Source organism: Oncorhynchus nerka, linkage group LG14, assembly GCF_034236695.1.
Source record: "Oncorhynchus nerka isolate Pitt River linkage group LG14, Oner_Uvic_2.0, whole genome shotgun sequence".
Lineage (NCBI taxonomy): Eukaryota > Metazoa > Chordata > Actinopteri > Salmoniformes > Salmonidae > Oncorhynchus > Oncorhynchus nerka.
This window is the reverse complement of record NC_088409.1, coordinates 54,258,773-54,282,429: the sequence shown is the minus strand read 5'-3', so window position 1 is coordinate 54,282,429 and position 23,657 is coordinate 54,258,773. Positions and strand designations below refer to the sequence as shown.

The 23,657-nt window shown below is 41.1% G+C and overlaps 1 protein-coding gene across 2 annotated transcripts; it reads right to left on the bottom strand.

Moving 5' to 3' along the window:
* Positions 1 to 1,552: 1,552 nt before the first annotated feature.
* On the bottom strand, positions 1,553 to 21,692 carry LOC115141484 (sodium/potassium/calcium exchanger 1-like). 2 transcript variants are annotated; one of them, XM_029680381.2, is made up of 7 exons: positions 21,604 to 21,692; positions 21,143 to 21,317; positions 20,970 to 21,040; positions 17,686 to 17,741; positions 14,442 to 16,094; positions 5,766 to 5,979; positions 1,553 to 3,777 (listed from the first exon to the last, which is right to left on the bottom strand). In XM_029680381.2, exons 5-7 carry the CDS (start codon positions 15,186 to 15,188, stop codon positions 3,722 to 3,724), a joined length of 1,017 nt encoding a protein of 338 aa, XP_029536241.2. In that variant the 5' UTR covers positions 15,189 to 16,094; positions 17,686 to 17,741; positions 20,970 to 21,040; positions 21,143 to 21,317; positions 21,604 to 21,692; the 3' UTR covers positions 1,553 to 3,721. The 2 variants fall into 2 exon arrangements, with proteins under 2 accessions (XP_029536241.2, XP_029536243.2); XM_029680383.2 differs by having other exon boundaries at positions 5,812 to 5,979.
* Positions 21,693 to 23,657: the final 1,965 nt, after the last annotated feature.

Sequence of the window (23,657 nt, the reverse complement as noted above, 5' to 3'; positions counted from 1 at the left end):
ATCATATTAATTGACAAATTACTGACATTGCATTCTGTTTCAGCTAAAGAATTGTATTTCTGGAACAGTATGTTTCTACATTGAAAAACATTCATTAACAAATTGCTGTATTTGGATGCTGTTAATCTTTCCATGGCGAAATACACAACATAACTAAGAGATGTTTAACTGTTTTGGACTAAGCTATCCATCAAACTCTTAATTTACAGCTCCCTGCTGCTGAAGTGCTATGTTCGGAGGTTTCTGGATACCTGTGGGAACACAGGGAGAGGTGGTGTGGAGCTGTGTCAAGTTGAGAAACTTAGTGCTCTCTTCTGTGGCTGTGTTGCCATGGAAAACCAGTAGAATGTCTCTTTAATGCCTTATCAGTCAGCAGCTGGTGACAGGACCCATTCTCTCTCCCCCATCAGAGGGGGAGAGAGATTCCTTCAGTGCCTCTGTGTGGCTGGGCTGAGCTCAGATGTGTGTGGGAGTGAGCGTGGGTGAGCTGTCAGTGAGTCTTATGCTCCTTCCTTCCATATCTCAACCCTGCTCTTTTCTCATATGGAGAGAAAAGGCAACAGAAAGAGCACCTAAGCCAATGAAACAACACTGACTATGAATGTAATGTTTTCGACTAAAGGAGTATCCATACAGATTCACTGTAAAGGACATCGCTGAGATTGGACATCATTGACATTGTTATGAAAAGCACTATAAAAAAATCTCAAATTATTATTATTAATTATTGCTATTATTTGTAAGATGATAAGATAATTGACATCAGTGATGCACCTGTTGAGATGTGAGAAACAAATCAAATGTATTTCAGAGAAAAATCATGTGTTTTATATTCAAAGCTGCAACATGAATGGAAACTGGGGAAATATTAGAATCTGTTCAACCATCACTCATCAAACCAGTATGTGCAACCGAACAAAACAAATAAATCAAGTCTACTACTTGTCATGTGATGTGAGTTATTCCTGATGTTCCCCTACAGAGGCAGCTTTTCACGGAAGATCAGTCACCATTTGTTTCAGCTTCATAGTGGTGGGAAGACTTTTCAATTAACAGCTGTACTTATGCTGCATTACAGTTGAGTGAAAAAAAAAAGTTCTGTCTTGACATTGCATTCCCTACATTACTTTTGGAATCCATTTCTCTCTTAAAGGGGAAATTCAGATGACAGTTTCTAGACTACTTTCAGGGTGAGGAAACATCAAGTTGTAAAATCCTGAACTTTCCCTTTAAAAATAGGGTTGATGCATTCTATGAAACAGCATTCAATATTTGGTGATCGATCATTTTCTATAGTCAGTGTGATCCTGTTAATAATCATATTGATAGAGCTTGAAGACGCTGCTGTTATTATTGATTCATTCCATAATTCTAGTTCAATAACCTTGGAATACTTTGCAGGTTAAATGTTAATCACTGCTTCTACATATAAATTACTCATCTTTTTCAAACACCCATCACCATATCCATGAGTGGGAAAGGGCCAGGTTCAAGACTATTACTCATGAATTACATATGGTGCTCTGAACAGCTGAAAATAATGTCCTACACAAACATTTGATATGGATTTATTGATTCACAACTGTTATTCCTTTACAATGATTTCATTAAATCTGTTCATGAAGCATGATGATAATCAAGGGTTGGAACTGGTTCAGGGAACAAAACCGAAAACTGGAAAAATAACTACAGAATCAGAAACTGAACGAATGTGATCTATACTGTTCTGGAACAGAACCGTAATTAAAAGCATGGGAACCCTTTAGTAACGTTAGTTTACATTCCAGGCATTTCCATCGGTCCCACAAATAATGCAACAAGGTGCCTTAATGCCCTTACTGTCACTCAGAAACATATTTCATTGTCTGCCCCGACAGCTGAAAATCTTTGCCAGTGTGTGCATGTGTAGGCAACCGGCCCCTCTCCCTACGAAGCTTAGTCTACTGTAGCCTACAAGCGGGATTCAGAATTTTAATTAAGAAAATAATGGATTCATTTTTTTAATGCTTGTTACAGATGCTATAGTTATCACGTTTCACATTGGACTACAAAAAGGTAAGACGTGTTTTTAATTCTGGTGCCACTCTGCACACACAAGCTTGTTAGCTAGCTTTGGTCGAACTTTAAGCCAACTCTCGGAAGTTCAAAGACATTCAACGTTCCTCCATAGAAACCTATATTACATTTGGGGACTTGCTGCTTGCTGTTGTAGGCTAATTTGTCCTTGGATTTAAAAATTAAGTTGTTATTTTACCTGAAATGCACAAGGTCTTCTACTCCGACAACTAATCCACAGATAAAAGAGTAAACTGAGTTTGTTTCTAGTAATCTCTCTTCCTTCAGGCTTCTTCTTCTTCTTTGGACTTTATATGGCAGTTGGCAACCAACTTTAAGCTGCATTACCACTACCAACTGGACTGGAGTGTGGACCTCAGTTTATCTTTCAATCACTCACGTGGGTATATGCTCCTAAAAACCAATGAGGAGATGGGAAAGGCGGGACTTGCAGCGCGTCAAGTGTAACAAATAGAAAGTTATATTTTAGCAACTGGCTACGCAGATGCTCGTTGACGCTCTTGAGCAGTGTGGGTGCAATGACTGAATAACATGTATGTGTACATTTATTTTGCCATGCTTGCGCACGTGACACGAGTGGATAGTGCCCATGCAGTATTTGCTGTCTAGGCTAAAACAACTATAGCTTGCCTACTCCATAGCAAGCTGCTCTATCCGCACTGATTGGTGAAGTAATTTAATGTCAAGATAATGTCATTTAAAAAAAAAATGATTTCAGGGGTTTAAAAAGGAACAGAAATGAACGATGTAAACTGGTACTTTTTGGGGGCAAGAACCAGTTCAGATCTCGCAGGTCCGAACAGTAGAACAGAAAGAAAAAAATAATGGTTCTGTTCAGAACGAAATGATTGAAATATAATTTAGGTTCCAACCCGATGGTAATACCATACACCTGATTTAGGTCAGCATTTTATATGAAACACAAATTCTGTACCCATAAACATACTGTAGGAGCAGATGATATGACTCCATTTCTGTAAGGATAAAACTGTACATGATTACTACTATCTGCAAATAAACTATAGTACATTGTACTGCATGCTTACTGCGTTGGAAGATCTGATTTGGAGAAAATGGTAATGCTGACCAATATGTGAAAGTGATTCCATTATTTATTATGGTGCACAACACTTAAAGACTGAAAATCTAGATAACAATAAATGAATCATTAACTTAAATAATATGCCGTACAATAATCAATAAGGGTCTCTTCCTCCCTTTTAGCGATATTGTGAACGCCAAAAATAATGAAATAGTAATTATACAAGCACTTGAAACAATGCAGAAACAAGCATTCCAGCGGTTGAAGTGTATTCATAATGCATAATTGTACACAACCTTTATATTCAACTCAAATTAGCCCTGTTTAGCAAGGGAAAACACTTATTATCAGCTTCTTCTAGACTAGCACACTACCAGGAGTTTCACAAGTACATGCAGTGAGAGATGCAAATTTGGGTCAAAGACGATCCACACAAATTGGGACTGGAAGCAGGAAAGTGTTAAAGAGTTCACAAATTAAATGATGCATCCCAAAATCTGGAATATACACTGCTATTTTGTGTTACATAGAAAGTTGCTCCTCCAGGAGAAAAAGGTTCAGCCACAGCCATGCTTCTTCTTCTCTTCATCGAGGTCAGAGGCTTCACTGTTCCGGCACAGATGTGTCATCTCTCTCTACTCCGTCTGAGCCGCCTGATTCTAAAAACAGACGAAGAAGCAGATTTTAGCACTGCAGATGGAATGATGAATTCATGTTGCCATTACATGCTCACACTCCATAGTGATGTTGACCCCCAACAGCACGATGACACTCGCCAGATTGAGATTTCTCATGAAAGGTTGTGATTTATTTTTTTATTTTACCTTAATTTAACTAGGCAAGTCAGTTAAGAACAAATTCTTATTTTCAATGACGGCCTAGGAACAGTGGGTTAACTGCCTGTTCAGGGGCAGAACGACAGATTTGTACCATGTCAGCTCGGGGATTTGAACTTGCAACCTTCCAGTTACTAGTCCAACGCTCTAACCACTAGGTTACCCTGCCGTGATAATAATGATAGTACTGAAAACATACTGTAACGACTTGATTGGTTTTATTCATCCTGGAGAAAAACTTCCTATAAATACCCTCCTTATGATGAATGCATTGTGAACATTTGGTGTAATAAATGAGTTTATAATGCATTATAAAGACTGCATTCATTGGAAGTGTTGCCAATAACCCAAGTGAAAAGCAGAGTCTTCTCCAGGAGGGGGAGATTTAGCGGGCTGATGCCTCTATGACAAGGAACATTAATTCTTGTGTGTCTCAGAGGTATAAGGCACCTGGCGTTAAAAATAACACTGCTATATAAAAATGCTTGGCAACCAAGAACTGGGTTGGGGGTTGGTGTGGCTCAGAGAAGGCTTAAATTGGAATGTCGTTTCTTGGTATTTCTCAAGGATGGGGCTAAACCCGATTCAAGTACTGTAGAGGTGAAACAACCTGACCTGGAACATAGTCTAACAAGGGATGCACAATATATCGGTAAGCATATCGGAATCGGCGGATATTAGCTAAAAATGCCAACATCAGCATCGGCCCGATGTCTAGTTTAACGCTGATGTGCAAAACCGATGTCAAAGCTGACGTGCATACCTATATAACGATGACGTAATGATGCCACAAAAATATAGAGCTACACGTGCAACACATGGGTAACACACTAATGTTGTATGCTCTGCCCCTGGAATCAGAACTTGTGAAATAAGCTGCAATGTACACTTTCTGATTCCTGGAAGTATTCTCGAGGGCTTCAGTCACCCACCAAAAAACTCACATTTCAGTAGCTGATATGTTTAAACACAAACTGACAAAAAATGTACTAGAGGTCAACTATGAAAATATTGTGACAAACCACTTTCAACATTTATTTGTGCAAACGGTACAGTTTTGCCCTAAATATATTTTCACCACAAAAGGTGTTGATTAGATTAGAATATATTTGAGCACTATCTCAGAACATCTAGATAAGATTTTCCATGGTTCTGGGCACCGACACCATCTCACACGTTTGAGTTGTGATCAACATTTCTCATTAGAATGCATCTATTTGACAATATAACTAATGGAGTATTCATTAATAATCACTTCATAAAGACATTAATTGTAGGTTTCAATCAGGCACTGCAGCCTTTATAGAGTAATTAAAGAACTGGATGGAGTGTATCACATTACTCACACTGAAATAACTAATTAGGGGCCTATAACAGACCTAGTTAATAATGAATGGCTTTTAAATTGCTTTCAAGCTGTGTTAAAATGGTGTTCCTTCATACGACCCTTGCATTATGCATACAATGTATGCATTTGATGTTGAAAACAGATCAATAAATGCAGTTAATATTGTTATGGACACAAAATGGTCATCCTGTTACTTTGTTAATAGTGTGCAAAGCTGGATGTACAAGATGTAGAGGATGTCAGGGACACAAGCATCAGATCCATAATTGGTTTGTCAGCCAATGTCCAAAGTGAAAGTTACTAGCTGATAATGGACAGCAATAATTTGGCAAGAACGGTTACTGATGACATAGGTCTACACCAGATTAGTCCTGAGGGGATATCAAGGCTAATAGCAGTCTAAACCGGTTTGGGGTCTACGTGTGTGTCTGTTTGGGTATCAGGGGACACTAGAGTCACTGACCTGTCCCCCCCTGGTTGCCGTTGAGGGCCTCACCACTGCTGCTCACCTCCTCATCCTCCTCCTCCCCCTCAGGCTTGTCAGCAGGCTTAATCTTCTTCCTGGTCATGTGACCACGGAAGCCAGCCTGGATCTTGGCAGCTGCCTTGTTGGCCTCTGGATCGTCCAGAGGTATGTCCATGATGTCCTCCTCCTCCTGGGGTTGGCTGCATTCTTCCTATAGGAGGGAAGTATATCTGAGAAATTAGGTGATTAGGAGGGGGCTTGGTTGAGTTAATGTCACATGAGGAGGAGCCCCAGATGAACCTCTGCCTAGGGACCCAAAATGACTAAATCCACCTGAGAACACCACCAGTGGATATCAGCCTGTCTGTGGTTGTCAATAATAGTGAAATATCCTCATCAATTGCATCCTCAGGGTCCTAAAGGGTCCAAGGCCTTAAGAGTCTACAACAGAAGCTCCATCTTCCTGGAGTTTTTTTTCTCACACCTATTGCCTGAACTTCTGCCATTGCTAAGCTGGAACAGGGTAACTGCTATGTAAACAATGTTTCCAAACTGCTTAACCTGACACTCAACACCATGCACAGAAAATAAATGTCTCTGTTCCTCTGTGATTCTCAATTTCAAAAGTTGACAGTCAGCCAGACTGTCCATCAAGAGTGAGAAGAACATAAAGGGAATTCAACATTAGATCTCTCAGACTCTCTCTCTGACATGCTCATGACACAAAGACAGCACCATGGTATACCATGTAGCTTATTACTGGCAAAACGCTGGGTTGGTGAGTGGTGGATAGGTGGGTGAGGTAGAAATCTCCTTATTCACAAGTGGTTACAGAACAGTGACATAGTTGTCAGCAATCATCCAAACACGTCCGCTGCATCCCACCAGTTGCTCATCCCCTCTTAACAATTTGGTGCATAGGCGACACAAAGAAAGCCCACTGCACTGTATGGAGATGCATTTGAGTGTCCTCAGTGAAACCCCTTAGTGTGGGAGTGTGACCACCCACTATTACAGATAGCATTAAAGCTAGTATTCATTAGCTTAGCTTTTACGGCTGAGTAGGATTTTTATTTATTTATTTACTTAACCTTTATTTAACTACGCTAGTCAGTTAAGAACAAATTCTTATTTAAAATGACGGCCTGGCAAAAGGCCTCCTGCGGGGACGGGGGCTTGGGATTAAAAACAAAAATATATAAATATAGGACAAAACACACATCACGACAAGAGAGACAACACAACACTACATAAAGAGAGACATAAAGACAACAACATAACAAGGAAGCAACACATGACAACACAGCATGGTAGCAACACAACATGACATCAACATAATAGCAACACAACATGGTAGCAGCACAAAACATGGTACAAACATTATTGGGCACAGACAACAGCACAAAAGGCAAGAAGGTAGAGACAACAATAAATCACGCAAAGCAGCCACAACTGTCAGTAAAAGTGCCCATGATTGAGTCTTTGAATGAAGAGATTGAGACAAAACTCAAAAGGATGCCAACATTCGCATATCTTACAGCAGCAGGTTTTTCTAACTCTTCAAGGGGTTAATCTACAGTAGGCTCTAAATGTGTCATCTCAATAAGCTCAAGTGACTTGCAATCAATGAACAAAAATAAACATATGCATACTTTTAACAGCCTACTCATACTTTTAAACAACCTATACTCATTATGGCTATCAATATCATTCTACCTTAGATATTCATTAAATATCAATTTAAAGCATTTCATCTAATCCATATGCAAATAATATAGGACCAATTTGGCAGAAAGTAGCTTTGTGAAGAAAGCTGAAGCAGGTGCAGTGGACACCTGGTAGATCAGCTGGAGTTTCCACGGCTGATAGTCGGCGTCTTAATAAAACAAGCAAGCCAAAAGACCATAACAAGGAAACAAATTATTTTCTGAGGGTTACTAAAATATAAAGCTCTGTCAACACATATATAAAAGCCTTTTAATAAATCCATTACCCAATTAGAATGATATAACTCTGAAATTCTATTAAAAATCTGTAACAAAGGAATAGTTGTGTATAGTTACTTGTTAGATATAAGTTCAATGTCTTACAAAATACAATTAATTTCAAGCATGTACTCACAATGTGGCAGTCCATGATGAGCAATCTGAGAGATGACAGTCTTCGGATGAACTGACCTAAAATGCCTTTTGCCTGTACTCAGTGTTGACCGAGAAAGATTTCTCTCGTGTATCCACTAGAGACGTCTCGTTCCCGCTAACAGACACTTTATGCTCACTAGTATACGCTTGCATAGAGTGTGAGAGAGAGAGGGTGGGAGAGAGAAAGAGAGAGTGTGATACGACCTCCTGCAAGCACACAAACCATGTGGTTTATCTTCCCAGTCTCATTAAGGTTGATAACCTGCTGTGCTCCCACAGATCTATTGTACCCATCACTTCAAAGACTTACCTGACCTAAGTACAGTATACGACAAAGTCATCAATTAAGGGTCTCAGACATTGCAAAAATCTTAAAGTCAACTTTTATTAACACATTGTTTCTGGCCATTTGGCACATGCCACATAACGTACCACATACAGTACCAGTCAAAAGTTTGGACACACGTACTCAAGAGTTTTTCTATATTTTTACTATTTTGTACATTGTAGAATAATAGTGAAGACATCAACACTATGAAATAACAAATATAGAATTATGTAGTAACCAAAAAAGTGTTAAACAAATAAAAATATACTTCACCACTTAGATTCTTCAAAGTAGCCACCTTTGCCTTGATGACAGCGTTGCACACTCTTGGCTTTCTCTCAACCAGCTTCACATGGAATGCTTTTCCAAAAGTCTTGAAGGAGTTCACACATAGGCTGAGCACTTGTTGGCTGCTTTTCCTTCACTCTGAGTGTCACGCCCTGACCTTAGAGAGCTTTTCCCCCCCTTTTTGTGGGGGGTGGATATTCTATGTTCTTTTTCTATGTTTTGTATTTCTTTGTTTTGGCCGGGTATGGTTCTCAAATCAGGGACAGCTGATTCTCATTGTCTCTGATTGGGAACCATACTTAGGTAGCTTTTTCCCTCCATTGTGTTGTGGGTAGCTATTTTCTGTTTAGTGTTTTCTGCACCTGACAGGACTGTTTCGGTTTCGTTTATTCTCTTTGTTATTTTGTTCCAGTGTTCAGTTCAATAAAAGTCATGAACACTTACTACGCTGTGCTTTGGTCCGATTCTTTCTCTTCAGACGACGACGACCGTTACAGAACTACCCACCACAAGCGGACCAAGCAGCGTGGTTTGGAGGAGCAGAGGCTTCAGGACTCCTGGACATGGGAGGAGATATTGGACGGAAAGGGACCCTGGAGACAGGCTGGGGAATATCGCCGCCCGAAAAAGGAACTGGAGGCAGCTAAAGCTGAGAGGCGGCGATATGTGGCAGGTCAGCGAAGCAGGCACGAGAGGTAGAATTATTTTGGGGGGGGGGGGCACACGGGGAGATTGGCGGAGTCAGGCAATAGACCTGAGCCAACTCCCCGTGCTTACCGGAAGCAGCGTGGTACTGGTCAGGTACCGTGTTATGCGGTAAAGCGCACAGTGTCTCCAGTGCGCGCTCATAGCCCGGGGCGCTATGCGCCAGCCCTCCGCAAGTGCCTTGCGAGAGTGGGCATCTAGCCAGGGCGGATTGTGGCAGCTCAGCGCGCTTGGCCTCCGGTGCGCTGTTTCGGCCCAGGGTATCCTGCGCCGGCTCTGCGCACTGTGTCTCCGGTGCGCTGGGAGGGTTCAGTTCGACCTATGCCTGCGCTCAGCCCGTGCCGGGCTAAAGTGGGCATTGAGCCAAGTGGAGTGGTGCAAGTGGTAAGCACCAGATCTCCGGTGCTCCCCCACAGCCCGGTTCGACCTGTGCATGCACTCTGGAGGGGCCGGGCTAAAGTGGGCATTCAGCCTGAAGGAGTGGTGCGAAGGCTGCGCACCAGAGCTCCAGTGCTCCCCCACAGCCCGGTTCATCCTGTGCCTCCTCTACGCACCAGGCCTCCTGTAGGTCTCCCCAGTGGGCCCTGCAGCCCCTGGTGGGCCCTGTGGCAGCCCCACGCACCAGGCTGTCTCTGCGTCTCCTCCCTCCAGCGACGGCCTCCAGTCCGGAGCCTCCAGCGACGCCCTCCTGTCCGGAGCCTTCCGTGTCGCCCTCCAGTCCAGAGCCTCCAGAGTTGCCCTTCCTGTCTGGAGCCTCCAGTCCGGAGCCTCCAACAAGGTTGCCCAGTCCGGGGCCCACAACAAGGGTGCTCAGTCCGGGGCCCGCTACGAGGGTTCCCAGTCCGGGACCCGCTGAGGGTCCCCAGTCCGGGGTCGGCGGCGAGGGTCCCCGCTCTAGAGTTGCCACCTAAGTGGGCCTGCACTTGCGACTGCACTTGAAGAAACTCAAAGTTCTTGAAATGTTCCAGATTGACTGACCTTCATGTCTTAAAGTAATGATGGACTGTTATTTCTCTTTACTTATTTGAGCTGTTCTTGCCATAATATGGACTTGGTCTTTTACCAAATAAGGCTATCTTCTGTATACCACCCCTACCTTGTCACAACACAACTGATTGGCTCAAACATATTAAGAAGGAAAGAAATTCCACCAATTAACTTTTATCAAGGCACACCTGTTAATTGAAATGCATTCCAGGTGACTACCTCATGAAGCTGGTTGAGATAATGTCAAGAGTGTGCAAAGCTGTCATCAAGGCAAAGGGTGGCTACTTTGAAGAATCTCAAACATAAAATATATTTTGATTTGTTTAACACTTTTTTGGTTACTACATGATTCCATATGCATTATTTTATAGTTTTTATGTCTTCACTATAATTATACAATGTAGAACATAATAATAAAAAATAATAAGAAACTTGAATGAGTAGGTGTGTTCAAACTTTTGACTGGTACTGTACATACTTAATTCACGTAACCTTCAAGTAAAGTGTAACTGGAAAACCCAAGAGAAACCGCGCACGCAATGTACAGCAATGATCATGTAGTACTGGTTTATAAATTATTGCTCAGTTGTACACAATTAGAGAGAGAAGTAAAAACTTTTCTATCGTTCAGATCCCAGCTGCCACCAGCGCCCCCGCTCATTGCCCCTGAGACAGAAAGGAGAGGGAGAAACAGCAAACACATCCATTTGTCTGTGTCCCTGTCTGACATGACTGCCTCCCCTGTTTCATCCCATTATGTCAATATATTACCTTTCAAAAACCCACCTGGTAATGCTTAGTTTCAGCTTCGAGATAAGAAAATATCTTGTTCTTATCAACAGATGTATGTTAGAAATGAATCCTTCATTGTCACCTTGTTCATCTATCAAAACCCACTTAAGAATGAGTACAGTACAAAGTGAAGAAACTGCACATTGCCTACGGATAGAGATCGGTCATAATGTGCCTGGGAATAAAGAAGAGCACAAAGGTGGACAAAATCACTGGACAAGACATTTGGTATAGGTCAGAGAAGATGGCCTACATGTAGAGGTGAGAAAGAGAGATGGATATGCTGCAGATAAATTTGCATTGTCTAACAAACGATCTGTTTGCATCGCCATCTTCCAGACTTTCCCTGATAAGACCCAGAGGGGAAAGGGATGGTGCAAGTTTCCATGGTAACATCCCTCTAAATCCTACTCTCCCTACCGCCCAGCCTAAGACCACATCGGCCCAAATATATCAAGTGGGTTATTGGTGACAACCCACTGGGCACATATTGGTTGAATCAACGTTGTTTCCATGGCATTTCAATGAAATTACTTTGAAACAAAGTGTAATAGACATCTGTGCCCAGTGGGAATAGGCCAAGTCATGCAATTCTCATGAGCTCAGAAATCTTGTTTAGGGCTCATTGATTGTTTAGTCTGGAATTACCAAGAGCAAACATAACTTGGCACTGAAAATTTGGATCAAATATATTAGGCTATGCACAAACGCAAGCACTAGGTTTGGACGATGTCAAACCACCATTGGGCTACAGTAAGAAATCGCATGCTACAACTGGACGAATCATTTTGAAAGATATGCCTAATGTTGTTGAAAGCCTGGGCAGAGGCTAAGTGCAGGCAAATATTTTCTAATATTCCTTTCTGGTGTAGCTTCAGCATGGAACAGGTTCGTGTGTGTCTGTCTGTGTGGCGCGCACATGACGGAGCAAAGTGACAGCTGCAACTGATGGGGAACAGGCTGTCTTGTCCTGAGAATAGTCTATGCCTAGGCTTATAGACTTCAACATTCATTATTGTTCTTTCTGAAAGTGGCAACTTTAGGACAACACCTTCTTAGGCTATTATAATATTTGGGAAATAAGCTACTGTTCATAACTTTAACTAGTCTTAAAGGATTTTTCCATCCCCCCCACACAGATTATGTAATCCTTAATAAACTTAAACTTGATTAAACTTTTCTATAGGCTATTGATATTGTTTGTTCTCTCTCATTATTAGTCGCCTGGCTAGCTTACATTTAAAGGCTATTCAAACAAACGTATGAGATGGGACTCCATTACATTAATTCATTGCTTGATCGGAAGAAAGCCATGCATGCATAAAATGATGAAAGCGTAGCCTAGCCCAAAATCATATTCATAGCCTATCGAATGGAAAGAGAAGGGAATATAGCCTGTTTTTTTTTTAACAGCTATAGTTAAGGAGCGTCCGTTATCTAAGGCGTGTCCGGGATATACACCGAGTGTAAAAAAAAACATTAGGAACAACTGCTCTTTCCCATGAAATCAGCATGGTCTTCTAGACTAGACGTTAGATAGTACATGTAAATCATGGACACTCATGTGTATGGTTACATAAGACAGATGGTTACTTAAGGCAAATACAAAAGTAGGGTGGTTGGTCAGGGGGGATGGTATAACACAAACGTCAAGCAACCCAAAGGTTGTGAGTTCGAATATCATCACAGACGACGTTAGCATTTTAGCTAATTAGCAAATTTTCAACTACTTACTACTTTTTAGCCACTTTGCAACTACTTAGCTAACCCTTCCCCTATCCTTAACTCTTTAACCTAACTCCTAAACTTAACCCTAACCCCTAGCCGAGATAACGCTAGCCAGATAGCTAACTAGTGATTAGAGCGTTCGGCCAGTAACCGAAAGGTTGCTGGATCGAATCCCTGAGCTGACAAGGTAAAAATATGTCGTTCTGCCCCTGAGCAAGGCAGTTAACCCACTGTTCCCCGGGCATCGAGGATGTAAATGTTGATTATGGCAGCCCCCGGCACCACTCTGATTCAGAAGGGTTGGGTTAAATGCGGAAGACACATTTCAGTTGAATGCATTCAGTTTCCCTTTAACGTTAGCCACCAAGCTAGAATTAAAAACATATCAAACGTTTTGCAAATTCGTAACATATAATACGAATTGTAATTCGTAACATATCATACGAAATGGGTGATGGACATCCACAAATTAATACATACCATATCAACCTAAATGGAATTTCTCCGATTTAAGTACAGATTAAAAACTAAATGCAGAGACCAGGTTGAAGACATAGACTGACCACGTGAATCCAGGTGAAAGCTATGATCCCTTATAGATGTCACTGTTCATTCCACTTCAATCAGTGTAGATGAAGGGGAGCAGACAGGAAAAAGAAGGATTTTTAAGCCTTGAGACAATTGAGACATGGATTGTTTATGTGTGCCATTCAAAGGGGTGAATGGGCAAGACAAAAGACGGGGTATGGTGGTAGGTGCCAGACGCACCGGTTTGAGTGTGTCAAGAACTACAACACTGCTGGGTTTTTCACAGTTTCCTATGTGTATCAAGAATGGTCCACCACCCAATGGACTCAACTTGACACAACCGAGGGAAGCGTTGGAGTCAACATGGGCCAGCATCCCTGTGAAACGTTGTAGAGTCCATTCCCTGACAAATTGAGCCTGTTCTGAGGGCAAAAGGGGGAGCAACTCAATATTAGGAAAGTGTTACTAATCTTTGTAGACTCAGTGTATATGTAATCATTGTTGATAGACAATACTGTCAGTATAACGCCCAACCATAATACGCACAGATTTGTGTCTGAAAAAATTGCTACTTGAAATATGTCAGCTTAAGACGGATGGTAGATAATGTACCTCAGGATGACATTCCAAGTCCCTACACGTCATCATGAGGAAGCTGAACTATTTTGGGGACATTTTCAATCACCTCTCTCTGGAGACCCGGAGTGGAGAGGTACAGAGCGATGTTGTTGATCAGAGATATCCTTGAAGGGTTTATTTTTAATACAGGCTACTTGGGACAGGAATGGGAGCAAAGGACACATTTCTTTAGAGTTCATCTCTGAACCAGGTGAATAGTCTGCATCAGTTGCCGCTACTGGCATACTGCCTATACTCTGTTAGGGAAGATGTTTACATTAAAAATGTGGTTAAACTGTATGCCAAACTTATACGTACACTGTATAACTGAAGTGCTATATTTTACAATAATAAAATTCCTGCTTGCTACATGGATTTGCCCAACGACAATCAGATGTAGTTGACACACAGCTTTTCTAGCCGTTATGACCTCTGCAAACTGACCTGTGTCACTATATAAAACCTGCAGTGGATAAATTAAATACTGCGTGATAGTTGGTAAATGACTGTAATGTACATAAATGTTTCTGAAAAAATCATTAAAACATTGAACTTTACCTTGTCATAAGTCTTGTCCACGCTGTCCTTTATTTCTCCCTCTGGCATGTGCTCTGGGTTGTCATCAGTTTGGCCTGTGTCCTGAGACGGGGTCATTGTGTCCTCTTTTCCAAGTCCTTTTAGTTCAGTTTCCATGTGTTCCACCGCGTCTATATCCTCCTGTTGCTCAGCTGTGTCCCCTGTCTCTTTCTCAGCATCCTCTTGCTGCAGCTCTGCAGGTCTAACCTCGTTCGAAGGACCTTGTTGATATGCGTGTGAAATGTATTTTCCCCCCATATCTGTGTCATCATCATTGATGTAAGGATTATCATTCTCTTGCTTATTTTCCATCTTAGTAGAATCCTCCGGAGAGATGTCTTCACCCATTTCCTTCTTACTTAGATCTTTGTTCTCATGATCAGGTTCATCCTCTTGTTTCTGCTCTATTTGAGAGGCCTGCTGATTAGAAATGCGGACGTTCACCTTACTCAGTTTCTCCCCATCTTCGTCACTTGAATCAGATTTGTAATCTTGTTCCACTTCTATATCAGAAGCCTCATGCTCCATTGCCTTTATCTGAGCTTCAGCCTCAGCAGTGACTGCCTCCACTTCCCCTTCGATGTTAGTGTTTGGTTCAACAGAGTCTTGAGTATCATGTCCAACAAGGTCCGTTTCTTCCTCAGCATCCTCCGACACAACATCTGGTCGTTCTGCCTCAGTTTGTGAAGCCTCGACCGAACCTTCCTCCTCTGGCTGCTGTTCATACATTTTGACCTTAAGGGTTTTAGGTACCTCCTCAGTGCTGATCTGAACAATACTTTCCTCCTTTTGTTTTTCATCATCACCTAAAACACTTTCATTATCTGACAAGATTCTGGAGGCATCATCAATGGAGGATGCAACTTCATGCGTTTGCCCAGTATATGTTGTGGAAACAATTAGATTTTCTATTCCTTCCTCTTCTGGAACACCCCTGAATTGTCAGTTGTTTCCTGTAGAATAGGTTCAGGGGATTCAGTTTGGGGTGGTGATAATCGTCCACTGATTTCAACCATGAGTGATATTGAACTCTCCTGAGCATCAGCAAGATCTTGATCTTTGAAGCCTTCACTGAGGCCATCCTCTGCAGTGGCTTGTTCCTCTCTCTCTATTGTCCCTCTTAGTTCTTCAGCACATACATCTATATTGAACAGTCCAGTGAATGAGACTTCCTGAGTAAGTTCAAATTCACTACTGCGGTTCATTTCATATGAGCTTCCAAGAATGGCATCATCACCAGTGCTGATTTCCTGAGAAGTGAGTTCTTCTCCCTCTTCAGTCTTCCTCAGTTCTTCAGCACATACATCCACATTTGAAAGCCCACCGAGTGAGATTTCCTCACTGGGCTCAAATTCAGAGAGGCATACCACTTTGTCAGCTCTTTCATTCATCTCTTTGCCTGTCATGTTAACATCCATATCTGTGAGTTTATTATCTGATACCTCTGAGGGATATATTTGCATTGAAATCACATCTTTATCTGTGACATTAACCATTTCATCTTTTCCTTGACTTTCAGTTCCCTGCACATCTTCACAGACATCAAGGTTTGAGTTTGTGGGAGATGGAATCCCAACTGGCTCAATATTATCAGTTTCCTCTTCTGTTTGAGATTCAGTCAGCTCATCCTTGTTCCTGAGAATTAATAAATAATTATATAAATTATGGGTATTATAAAATAAGTATTAAAATGTACTGAATGTCAATGTTTTCTCTAATAATCTACCTTTCTGTCCTTATACATCCTGATTCCTTTGACAATGGTCTCCTCATCATCTTCTGACTCAAACTGGTTTCTTTCTGAGGTTGTGAACATTGTGGCTCCCTTACTCATTTCGTAGAATATCAGGGTGCTTGCCTGCTTCATAAAAATCCAGACCCTTTCCCATAGCTAACATATGTACCTCAACCTTTCTCATTTGCAGAAAATACTGTGGGGAGATGACCGTTCTTGGGAGTGATGATTTAATGTCAGTATTTTCCTTTCAGGAATTGAGAGGGCTATTTTAGGCCTATGATATTGAGGTTGTTCCACCAATTTAGTGCCTTTTGGAGAAGTGCAACTTGGTCCTTATTTTTTATTTTTTTTCACCAAAATGTACAATTCTGTCATAAAGAGCACATATTCAATGTCATAAAAAATGTGTTTTCCCATCTCAAAAGGTTAAAGTACTATAGTAAGTGCAAAATAAAGTAACATAGTTGACCGTAACAGGGTTGACGATCATCTTAAATCAGCCATAAATCCCCTTGCGACAGGGGGAAAGAAATGTGTTGTGTGCAACAGGGAGTAGCAATTGAATGCAAGATTTACAAAAACACTTTAACTGTTAAAACATTTCTTGCCTGTCGATCTGTGGTTAACAGGGTTGACGTGTTAGGCTCGACCTGCTCAGTTTAACCACAATAGCAGAAAATGTCCAAAAATGTCCAGCTCACCTGCTTTTACACTATGAATATACTCATGTTTAATCTTTCTTTTGGAAAAAATATTTTAAAAGGAATGGTTTCACCATATTAAAACGAGAGTTCAGTTCACGTAACAGGGTTGACCTTAAAAGGACAGATGTAAATGAATCATTAATCACATTACGGTAAATAAATAATAATCTTCAGAAATGACTGTCAAAGCAAAACAATAACTAGGGATTTACAATTATGGTGAAAACTTTGGGGTTAAGTGGGTTAAACATTTTGGGGTTAAGTGGGTTAAAACCTCCTAGAAGTGACACAGGGTTGACAGAGTTTTCAAAAAGCGGAATTGAGGCACTTTAGCAAGGCTTTAGTCATATACAAAATTGGATTTATTGAATTCTCCATGTTATCTATATTAAAGGGAACTAAATTGAATACTGTATCACAGGCTATTAAAAATAAATATTGGTGCACAATTTCTACTTAAAATATCATGGGATGCAAAAGGCGCGCTTTTCCTTTCCTTATCTATATTTTCCACAAGGTTTGTCTTTGTTAACCAAAAGCAACATAGCAAATTCATCATGGGAAAAAAAATGTCACTATGGCAAATACCCTTATGTTAGCTGGAATAATCATTCATAATGATCAATAAAACAACACTGCAACTGAGCCAAATGTATTTTCTCCACAAAAAATGTTTTTGTTGGTCTCTTTTGTCCTTTTCTTTCAATGAAATATGTGGTGGAAAAAAGCTGTCTGATGCTGTCCCTCTCCTTGGGTGTAGATAATGTACTGAGATGAGACTCACTTAGAAATCTTCAGAGTTGCATCAACTGGACTGGTGTCGACTTGATTCGGTGAGTTCTGTTTTGAGCAGAATATAGAACATTTAGCATGATATACTGATAAGGCCCGCCAGTATCATATTTAGGTGTACTTGCGAGAAAAGCACAACTCTTTCTTACATACTCATATTACCCCAAAAATTATTTGCCCTCTTCACATCTGCTTTGGTGTGCTTTGGACCATGAAAGTTTGTTGGTACCCTTACCACCCGGGGGCGGCCCGTCAGGGAGTCCAGGATCCAGTTGCGAAGGGAGGAATTTACAGTTGAAGTCGGAAGTTTACATTCACCTCAGCCAAATACATTTAATCCTAGTAAAAATTCCCTGTCTTAGGTCAGTTAGGATCACCACGTTATTTTAAGAATGTGAAATGTCAGAATAATAGTAGAGAGAATTATTTATTTCAGCTTTAATATCTTTCATCACATTCCCAGTGGGAATACACTCAATTAGTATTTGGTAGCATTGCTTTTAAATTGTTTAACTTGGGTCAAACGTTTTGGGTAGACTTTCACAAGCTTCCCACAACAAGCTGGGTGAATTTTGTCCCATTCCTCCTGACAGAGCTGGTGTAACTGAGTAGGCCTCCTTGCTCACACATGCTTTTTCAGTTCTGCCCACACATTTTTTATGGGATTGAGGTCAGGGCTTTGTGATGGCCACTCCAATACCTTGACTTGTCCGTAAAGCCACTTTGCCACAACTTTGGAAATTTGCTTGGGGTCATTGTCCAGTTGGAAGACCCATTAGGGACAAAGCTTTAACTGATGAATTGAGATGTTGCTTCAATATATCCACATAATTTTCCATCCTCGTGTCATCTATTTTGTGAAGTGCACCAGTCTCTCCTGCAGCAATGCACCCCCACAACATGATGCTGCCACTTCCGTGCTTCACGGTCGGGATGGTGTCCTTTGGCTTGCAAGCATTCCCCTTTTCCTCCAAACATAACGATGGTCATTATGGCCAAACAGTTCTATTTTTGTTTCATCAGACCAGAGGACATTTCTCCAAATAGTACGATCTTTGTCCCCATGTGCAGTTGCAAACTGTAGTCTGGCTTTTTTTATGGTGATTTTGGAGCAGTGGCTTATTCCTTGCTGAGCAGCCTTTCAGGTTATGTCGATTTAGGACTCGTTTTACTGTGGATATAGATACTTTTGTACCTGTTTCCTCCAGCATCTTCACAAGGTATTTTGCTGTTGTTCTGGGATTGATTTGCACTTTTCGCACCAAAGTATGTTCATCTCTAGGAGACGGAACACGTCATCTTCCTGAGCGGTATGACGGCTGCGTGTTTATACTTGCGTACTATTGTTTTTACAGATGAACGTGGTACATTCAGGCGCTTGGGAATTGCTCCCAAGGATGAACCAGACTTGTGGAGGTCTACAATTTTATTTCTGAGGTACTGGCTGATTTATTTATTTTTTCAAGCAAAGAGGCACTGAGATTGAAGGTAGGCCTTGAAATACATCCACAGGTACACCTCCAATTGACTGAAATGATGTCAATCGCCCTATCAGAAGCTTCTAAAGCATGACATAATTTTCTGGAATTTTCCAAGCTGTTTAAAGGCACAGTCAACTTAGTGTATGTAAACTTCTGACACACTGGAATTGTGATACAGTGAATTATAAGTGAAATAATCTTCCTGTAAACAATTGTTGGAAAAATTACTTGTGTCATGCACAAAGTAGATGTCCTAACCGACTTGCCAAAACTATAGTTTGTTAACAAGAAATTTGTGGAGTGGTTGAAAAACAAGTTTTAATGACTCCAACCTAAGTGTATGTAAACTTCCGACTTCAACTGTAGTACCAGGGTCTTTAGCTTATTGATGAGCTTTGTGGGCACTATGGTGTTGAACGCTGAGCTGTAGTCAATGAACAGTATTCTTTTGTCCAGGTGGGACAGGGTAGTGGGAAAGGGCAGTGCGGAGTGTGATTGTGATTGCGTCATCTGTGGATCTGTTGATGCAGTATGCAAATTGGAGTGGGTCTAGGGTTTCCCGGGATGATGGTGTTGATGTGAGTCATGACCAGTCTTTCAAAGCACTTCATGGTTACCGATGTGAGTGTTACGGGGCGGTAGTTATTTAGGCAGGTTACCTTCGCTTTCTTGGGCACAGGGACTATGGTGGTCTGTTTGAAACATGTAGGTATTACAGACTCAGTCAGGGACAAGTTGAACATTTCAGTCAAGACACTTGCCAGTTGACCCGCGCATGCTCTGAGTACACATCCTGGTAATCCGTCTGGTCCTACGGCCTTGTGAATGTTGACCTGTTTAAAGGTCTTGCTCACATTGGCTACGAAGAGCGTGATAACACAGTCGTCCGAAACAGCTGGTGCTCTCATGCATGCTTCAGTTTTGCTTGCCTCGAAAAAGCATAAAAGGCATTTAGCCCATCTGGTAGGCTCGCGTCACTGGGCAGCTCGTGGCTGGGTTTCACAATGTAGTCCGTAATAGTTTGCAAGCCCTTCCCCATTCGACGAGCGTCAGAGCCGGTGTAGTAGGATTCAATCTTAATCCTCTATTGACGCTTTGACTGTTTGATGGTTCGTCTGAGGGCATAGTGGGATTTCTTATAAGCTTCTGGATTAGTGTCCCGCTCCTTGAAAGCGGCAGATCTAGCCTTTAGCTCGGTGCGGATGTTGCCTGTAATCCATGGCTTCTGGTTGGGATATGTACATACGGTCACCGTGGGGATGACGTCGTCGATGCACTTATTGATGAAGCCAGTGACTGAGGTGGTATACTCCTCAATGCCATTGGATGAATTTCGGAACATTTTCCAGTCTGTGATAGCAAAGTCCTATAGTCCTGTGGCGTAGCATCCGCGTCATCTGACCACTTCTGTATTGAGCGAGTCATTGGTACTTCCTGCTTTAGTTTTTCCTTGTAAGCAGGAATCAGGAGAATATAATTATGGGCAGATTTTCTAAATGGAGGGCGAGGGAGAGCTTTGTATGGGTCTCTGTGTGTGGAGTAATGGTGGTCTAGTGTTTTTTTCCCCTCTGGTTGCTTGTAGAAATTAGCATATTTTACAAATCAATCAATACATTTTTACATCTACTTACTTTTTCAATTTTAACCAGTCACTACCATTATTACTACTGTCACTACCACTACTATAACTTATTTCAAAACCACAAATACTTTAAAACAAGCACACCACATTTTCTTCAGGAAATGTACTTTTCTCGTTTGATATCTTCACTATTTATGAAGAAAGAAAGTTGACCTTGAATGCATGATTGTTGTAGAATCTGTCCTCAAGCCTGGCACACCACTCTGCGGGGTCCAAGCCACTGTCTAAAGAGAAAATGACAGAGTCCAATAAATTAACATCAAAGTAGTTTCATTCTGACTGCCCATTAATTATTGGAATAATGTATACAAAAAAAATATAGCTACCTTCTCTCTCTTTGAGAAGAGCCGTGAAGTAAAGGGCAGCAAAGGTGGGGATGTCCTTGGGCTGGTCTCGCAGGACCTCTCGAGCCAACCCCTCCAAGATATTGCCAAACCCACGTGGAACCCGAAGGTGAGTGTTTGAAAAAGGCACAGACATCGTCCTTGGTCAAACACAGGTCTGCTAACGCGTTACAGTAATTTGGATAGATATATATTAACTGCAATATTGGCTTTTATGTTACTTTTAAAATGTATTTATTTTGACAACTTTATCCTGTTAAGTACTAACTAATGTTGTGAAATTAACGTTAGCCAGCTTGTTAGCTAATTACCGTTAGCTAGCTACGTTATCTAACTTTCTTAAATGTTTTAGTTGGCTAACTTTCAGCAGTGCAACATCGGATGTAATGCTAGCAGGAGGCTGCTGCATGGAGTAATAAAGGTAACATTGAACATTACATTACCTTTAGCAAATGTTTTTTTTGTTGTTGCCTCAAACAGCTTCCCAAAAACGTTTGTTTTGCATCAGTAACAGTTGACGCCGGAGTGTTGATAATTGTTGCTAGGCAACAAGGCTCAGTCTAACTACGGTGACGAAAGAGGTCCATACTGAGTGAGTGCGATAACAAATTACACGTGAAACCACATCATGACACAAAAGTATGACTTTATTGGATGACAGTTCATTTCACTTTTTATACGGTTATAGATACAACTTGCTACAGTAAAAAAAAGCAAACAAAGCCAGGGAATATTAACATGAGTACAGTGATGGTCATGTCTCACTTGCTCTCTCTTGTTCACTCTTTTACCCTTTCTCCATCCCCACTGGTTAAGAGTAGGTGATAACAGCATACTCAGAGTTTTGCTCATCTTCCTTGAGAATTCTCGGGGCTGAACATGCAGTCTGTCAGCTGAGCGGGAGGCCTGCAGGTGGGATCTAGCTTCAGGGCTGGTGCTGGGGCCAGGGCCTGCCTCTTCTCTCCACCTCTGCAGGGGGGACATGAAACACACAGGATTCCATTTCAGGTGAGGTTTATATAAAGTCTAAACCTGTGACTCCGCTGACATATTACATTGAATATAGTGAATGTCAGTAGTATGGTCACATATGGTGGTGTTGATGTAAAATAATGTAGTGAGGTGTCGATGAATATATTATAATAATAATAATAGATATTTTATTTGTAGACCACTTTCTATTTCACACAGAAATCACAAAGCGATTGTTTCCAATCCTCACCTCTCTATGGTCTCCCGGAGCCAGGTAGGAGATCTGTGTGACTCCTGGTGTACTGGCCCCTCGCATAGTAATCATGATGTCAGCGTAAGGAACCTCATGATCACTCTGGCAATCTAGCTCAAAACAGGAAATGCAATGTTTTGTACAGTAGATGTTGTTATCACACACCCAGCTTAGCAACTGAAATAAATGGTACATTCCATTAGCTTACCAGCCGGAGTTATTCGCAGTGCCACCCTCTCACAATTGGTTGAGCATGCACCTATAAGATATGAAGTAACCTATTAGGATTACAATTCACAACATTGAGTGAACTGGTTGTGATAGCAATTTCGTCAAATTAAACAAATATTTACCTGATCCTTCTCTTGATGTTGTGCTGATAAAAGACCAATAAACAAATTCCACATATGGAGTCCGCATATTAATTGCCAATGAAAAGTGTGTTAAAATGCCTTAGCAAACATACCACATTGTATGAAGAAGAAAAAACATACCCTGTACAGATAACAGCAGGTTTTCCTAAAATACACAAGAAATCACGTTAATGAAACACACTGTTGTTTTTGTTAATAACAACTTTGGAAAGTATTTTATAACATTTTTGATTCAGAAATTGGACCTTCACAATTGATTTTTCAACATCTATAAGCACCTTTGCAATATCGATTGCGGCTCATACATAAAGGAGACAGCCACGGCTGCCAACACCGCAGCCACAATAACGGTCACTGTTGCCAACACCTTGACGCCTGTGAATTTCTCTGTATTGAAGACAGCACAAAGACAATATTATCATTAAAACTCAATTTGCAACTCATCAGTCATTGCCTCAAACAGGGGGTTACTTTTGTTGTTTGCAATACATTTAAACATGTTCTACCTTTTCTTTTTAAAGAGTGCAATAGCAGCATTTTGTCTCACCGTGATCTATTATTGAGTCCTCATGGTTACCCAACGCTGTCATCGATTCATCTAAAACACCGAAAACGGTAGTCATCAGGATCAAATAAGCTAGTGAAATTTGTTGGGTTTATATTATTTTGTGCCCATGTCATTAAACAGCCTCAGAGCAATTTAACTTAGACTATTATGAAACATGAGACTTAGGTTGAGTCTCAAATGGCACCCTTATTCCTTATATAACTTATTTTGACCAGAGCCTTTTAAAGTCTCAGTAAAAGATTCTCCTATGAGACTTACCATTAGTGTCCGTTGTGTCCGTGGCACTAGGTCGAGCTGGCAAAATAAATACAATATAATTTAGTTACTGAT